At 40.5% G+C, this 6,436-nt stretch overlaps 1 protein-coding gene across 1 annotated transcript; it reads right to left on the minus strand.

Annotated features, from left to right (window-relative positions):
- Positions 1-525: 525 nt before the first annotated feature.
- LOC132117433 (brain-specific homeobox/POU domain protein 3-like) lies at positions 526-3,326 on the minus strand. Its single transcript, XM_059526722.1, has 2 exons — positions 3,015-3,326; positions 526-2,562 (listed from the first exon to the last, which is right to left on the minus strand). The coding sequence occupies exons 1-2, from the start codon at positions 3,132-3,134 to the stop codon at positions 1,648-1,650; spliced, it is 1,035 nt and encodes a 344-aa protein (XP_059382705.1). The 5' UTR covers positions 3,135-3,326; the 3' UTR covers positions 526-1,647.
- Between the last annotated feature and the right edge of the window lie 3,110 nt (positions 3,327-6,436).

The following is a 6,436-nucleotide window of genomic DNA, read 5'->3' on the forward strand; positions in this document are numbered from 1 at the left end:
CCGGATTTAACAGCTCTTGAAATAAGCGAACTTGTCTTCCTGTTACAGTGATGATCCCTGACTAATTGCGTATAACGAAGGTCTACCAGAAACATTAATATCGTTCGGATTTGCCTCATACATAAATGATGTAGCCTATTTAATCGCGTTTATATTTATGTTAAGGGTTTGTTTTAATTCGTTTAAGCTGGGCTAACATCCTGGATAAACTATTATTTAAATAAACTACAGGGACGTTAAAGAATCATCAATTCATTCGTTACTATTACGATAATCGAATTCTGTAGTTTGCTGTGTATTTGATAATAGCTACACGCCAAATTAGCGCGCTGCGTATATTAGACATAATGACAGCAACAACAGGAACCATAACAAAAATCATGATCATCACAAGTTTTAATTTACATTTAGGTTTACCCGAAATTATCTCATACGTATTCATTATTATTATTATTATTTCTAGGTGTTGTTATATTAAGCAAAATAAATAAAGAATAATAAAGCAAGTTCAGGGACATAACACACTGAGGTAAGACGTGCATGGTTTATTGAAATTTCTGTCGCGTACACAGACACAGTTAAGCACACTTTCACAAATGAAACATGTGTGATATTCAAAATAAATTAAGCTCAAATAAATAAGTAAACAACAAAATCAATAACGTAGAAATATAAATAGGCCAAACAAATAAGAAATCGGAATCATATCTACAAAGTGCAATGAATCTCCGAATATGTTATGAAATGTTCCCATCTACAAACTTAGTGTAGTAATAATTATAATAATATCATATTATGAATAATAATAATTTAAGTGAGGACATACAGTAGAAGGGGCTAGTCACAAAATAATTCTTAAATAATTTGATTGTCTAAGCATCGTCGAAGTGAAATTTGTTGCAACACACAACGCTTCGTGTTTTCTATCTAGGCTATTTTACCCAAAATGTGTAAAAAACGAAAAGTTTAGTTTTATGCCCTATTTCCAAAATGACCATGAATGTGTCAGGACGTCAGGAATCATGAGGTAGACACAGAAAAGTATATTAAGTATGTTCGTGTGTACGTGCGTTCGCCTTTGCGTGTTCTCTCTTATTGCAATACATTAAAATGAATGGAAAATTCAAACTATACATGAACACTTAACGCCTTGTAAACCATGCAATGGATCACAACAGAACCTTCATGAATTTCTCCTGGAGCATATAGAATAACACTAAAGTTTCTAGAATGGGACATCTTTTGCACAACAGCGTTTTTATCTTTCTTTCTTTTCATCCTTAAAAAAAAGATTTTTGATGCGTTCTTCACACAAAGAGGTGCAGTGTATTCACAGATATGTACACAGATGAATATAAAAGAGTTGTTTTGAGTTAAGAGAATAATCATTATTATTCAATTCTCGATTTGTACAGTAATTGCAACGTTTAGTTGGTGTTGATTTTCCTCTCGTCCTCCGTCTTCCAGAGCGTGTTGTTCTTGACATATTGTCATGACAAACTTTTGGCACACTTTCTGTCTCTGGGATGTTGCCGTCTAGCTCCCATTCCAGTGTGGGAAGCGTTCCGCTTCAGCCTCGAAGAGTTTTGTTGGCTCTGTTCACTCTTATGTCTAATGGTTGAGTTTATTTAAATACATAATTCTGGCCTAGTGCGTAGCCGAAAACTTCATTCGTTTCTGCTTTTGCCTTTGATTACAAAACCACACGCGGACCACGTTTTTTTTCAGGTCCAGTTTTTCGGCAATGGCAGCGATTTTCTCCGACGAGGGTCTGGGCTGCACGGCAAAGTACGCCTCCAGCGACCGCTTCTCTGGAGCAGCGATAGATGTGCGTTTTCTCTTTTTGTCCCCGCCGTTAAAAATCTCCGGCTTGGTCATTTTCTCTCTCTGAGCCCGTTCTGCCTCCTCCAACCACGCTTCCAGGATAGGCTTAAGGGCCACCATGTTATTGTGGGACAAAGTGAGAGACTCGAACCGACAGATAGTACTCTGGCTCAGACAGCCGACCCCGGGGATTTTAAGATTGGCTAACGCCGAGCCCACGTCGGCCTGCGTGACCCCGAGTTTGATCCGCCTCTGCTTGAAGCGCTCGGCAAAAGACTCCAGCTCCCGCGGATCAGGCTCGGGGTCTCCACCGCCGCCCAGAGAGGTGTGCGAGCCCAGGCTGTGGTGGTGCATGTTCATACTCTGCGGGTGGTGATGCTGCATGTGGTTGATTGCTGACATGTGTGAATGCGGGTGGGAAGCGGTGGAGCAAACGTCGGAACCCGGCATGCCTCCGATAGAGATGCCGGGGGTGAGGTGGTCGAGCAGGTCGCCCTCCAGGCCCTGCGTCGCCTGGTGGTGGTGATGATGGTGGTGAGAAGTCAGCACAGACGGGTGATGAAGGTGCCCAGAAGAGGACGTGGGCGTGCAGGTCATGCTCGTCATGGTGGTCATGGTGTGGTAGGTGGCATCTGGCTTGAACGGGTGACTCTTTTGAGCGACGATGTCCACCGCCGCCAGCGCCTCGGCTCTCTGGAGCAGGGTCTCATCAAAGCCGGCAAAGATGTTACCCTGCAGCTATATGACAGAGAGCAAGCGTAAGTATCAATGGCAAACTCCAGCCTGCCACTTTTGAGTTGCCCAATTTTAAAGAAAACGTACAACTAGATTACGCAGCCTGCGTTTTGTTTTTACAATAAAAAGTTTTATAGAATTGAGACACTTAGGCTACTGCAAATCACGTAGCCAATAAAGCGGCATTAAAATGGTTACACGAATAATGGCTAATTTCTAAATAAGTGCTGCTCTTGTGTTATAAAATGTCTAATATTCTGTTTTTTTTTAAAAAACTTATTAAAATAGAAGTATAAGTGCAAGAGTTATTTTGGGGCGAAAGTTTATCAAACAGACTGCATTTACACCAGCAAATCCAATGCACTTCTATTTTTATAAAAGTTTTAACAACTACGATTATGACTACGGTGATAATGAATCTCAAACAATAAACACAGATGAAATACTGAACTTACCGAGGGCGTGGGCAAACATGCTCGTCGGATAGCCTCAGAACTGGAATGTAGAGGTGTGTATTTAGGTTCGTGCAAAATCGGATGCATACTAAACGGCTGTTTGCTATTCATGGACATCATTATGGCAGAAGTGAGAGAGGGTCGTTTCTCGTCTTCTTCGTTTATCTCCGTTTTGGCGCAAGCAGAACGTCTGTCTACCTTGAAGAACAAGGATAATCTAGATGGTAAATGTGAAAAGCTATGCCTGAGAAGTCTTCTTTACTGGCTGAGCTGAGCCAGGTGCGAGCTGTCACAGTCTGTGATACAGTAGGAATTTACGCAGGCACCTAAAATATAATGCTGCCTCCTTTAGCCCCGCCTAGATAGGTACGGTCACGCCCAACTACTATTACGCTACACTTAAATGTAATTGGTAAGTTTGGGATGCGAACACGCCTCTGGAGTTTCTGGTCTCGTCCCCCATCGTGTGCGCGTCGGCAGAGAAGGCGTGGCTTTAGCTCTGAGACTCTCATGGTGCGTTTTCATTGGTGCTTTGAGTTTGACAGGTTGCACTAGATTGGTTGTATTGAACACTGCGATCTTATGCGCACATGCTCTTAGTTTAAATGTCTGTCACCATATCTATATTGTTAAGATCCTGGTAAATAATAGTTTAAATATCCAAATATAAAATAGTAATTAGTTCTTTTTAAAAATGTTATTTTACGTTTTTATTAGCTACACATTTTATCATGTATTTTTTCTTTTTACACATTTTTACTAATTTATGAACTTTTATCATCGTTTGTCATACAAACTGATAAAAATGTTTTTAAACAGATGCTTTGCAGAAGTTTTGGATAAAAACACCTACCAAATAAATAAATAGGATCACCGTAATAATGTAGAGATTGGTGTTTGTGTGTGTGTGTGTACATAAATATTTATAATATTCTTTCAATTAATAAATGAATGAATTAATATATACTAAGTATTTATCTTAATTAAGATCTTTTTTTGTGTGTGTGTTGTGTGAAGCAAGTTACTTTTTTTCTTCATGTGGCAGCCTTAACAATTTGGTACATGAATTAATTATTGTTCATTTACTTTGTGGTATGCACCACAATATGGATTCTCAAATAGAGCATAAACAGGCCGGGATGATAAAAGGCCATGTACAATTAAATATTGATAAAAATAAATAAAAAAATATAAAAAACCCAGGTCAAACAAATGAGAGCAGTCATTTTTATACCTCTGACAAATGAAGTGCTGGTGCCACTATCCATTTGCTTGAATGAATGAATTATAGAAAAAGTGTGGTTAAAAAAACACCAAATGCTTCCAGTAGATAAAAAAAGTATTTGGTTCAGTGAATAGATCACATTACCCTTCATGCAGTGAAGCTGCTAACTTGGGAACTTCATTATTGGAACTTGACTATTTGATCAGCACCTCTTCAAAGTGGGTTGCGTTTTGTTGGTAGTGCATGCAAGCTGCTCTGGTTTGGCTTCTATAGAACCCACATATCTATCATTCTAATTGGTACTGAAACCCCAGACACAGACAATAAAGGTCCACAATGGAAGAAGGAGTCTCTGCGAGTGTGACTCGGAAACCTGAGACACAGACGCAGATAGCAACATCGTCCCCTCGTGCCTTGCTCTCCGGTAAGGCCTTGGCACCCGCTCATCAAATATGCATCAATGCTGCCATCTCTCCCCCAGCAACGACTGTCACCGGGGACTCCAAATGCTGAGGGACGGACAGAGAGGCACAGCAAAAGTGACAGAACAGAGAGAGAGGCCGTCTGGAAAAGAGAAGAGAGCTCAAAGCATGAGCTTATTCATGTAGATAGAGAGACAGACATGCAGCCGAGATGATACAAGCCATACTTGTTCAATCTGTTGAGTCGTTCCCTCTTTTCCTGTCATTCCTTCTTTCTCTGCCAGACTGCCGACACTGAGTCGCAGTCATTTTTCCTGATGAGTTTTCTGCAAACAAGCCTGGGGAAGTGCTTGATTATTGCTAATGGAACATTTTCCTCAATGAATATTAATGCTGAAATGGGGAATTGGTGGTATTGGCTGTTAGGATTCCTACTCCAGATGATAAGTTGAGGTGTTGAGACTGTTTGTTACTTTCTGTCATATATAGTTCATAGAGAATTAGAAAAGCAAAGATCTGTGGTGCGTTTACAATGACAAAACCAACATCACGACTACAACTGTATTATGCATTGTTGGAGATAATAACTAGCTAGTTACAAAATCTGTAGCTTGAACCATATTAGTTCAAAATATAGACAATAGACAACAATATAATATTAATAATGTCACATAGGTGGTGAATTATAACTTCTGCTAACTAATTGGGTTGAGCTTCTTATGTTCATTTTGAAAAAATGATATATATTTTTTCTGCTTCCTTTGCCTAACCCTTTGATTTTTACTTTACACTGACCATTTAAATATAGACTTTGTGTTTGTGCACATGCAAATGGGATGCAGTGTGGGTGTGGTGCTAGAGCTCTGAAGAGAGAGTGAAAGCAAGACATCAACCACAAGCAAATATTTCTGGTCCGTTAAGCAAATGGACAAACTGCTCATATTTCTGGTCCGTTAAGCAAATGGACAAACTGCTCAGTGTGCACATGAGCGCATGTACCTCGCTTTCCTCTTTCTCCTTACTTTCTTTTTTCCATTCTTGCCCGCTCAAGCCTCCCCCCATTTCATGATTGGTGAATTATTGATAGCGTGTAAAATGTAACATTGTAGATATGTGACCATTCACCAAATCAGCGGGTTCACACTGTGGGGCTGCCGAAGGGAAGGGGTGTCTAAGCACGCACTTTAATGTAATTGCCTTTAGGGTTCCTGGTAAATATTTTATTGTCTGCCAGCACAAATTAAAGGTACAAAGTTACTGAAACGGGGTGATTCCTTACTCCGAAGCGCTGCAGAAGATGTCATTCTGCTTGTCATTTGACTTGAAGTTTTTGGGTACCTGGGTGATGGGTCACCTTAAGTCTTATAGTTACAGGATGATGCAAGATGCTCACCTGGGAAATAACAGAAAACAGAAGCAAGCACGTGCCTTGGAGAGCTGCACGCAGTTGTTGTAAGGGTTTGCTGTTTTGGTTCCGTTCACTGAGGCTGAAAGAGCTCTTGATTTAAGTGATCTTGGTGGAATGAAAAAAAGGAGGGGCAGGTTGAAAGACTCGTACATTGCCAGTCAGAGAGCAGAGTAAGCAGAAAGATGGGACCGAATGTGAACAGGAAAACATCATTACCTGATGGGGCAGTGGCCAAAACGACATTAAAAATGAATGGCAGCCGACACAGATGGTAAGCTGACCTGGATGGGACGTGAAGCGTCGGTGGGAAGATTTGTATTTTTCTGTTCCACACTCAGAGAACAAATTCTCAGGTCCAGGCATGGGG

Source organism: Carassius carassius, chromosome 36 (genome assembly GCF_963082965.1).
Source record: "Carassius carassius chromosome 36, fCarCar2.1, whole genome shotgun sequence".
NCBI classification, from domain to species: Eukaryota; Metazoa; Chordata; class Actinopteri; order Cypriniformes; family Cyprinidae; genus Carassius; species Carassius carassius.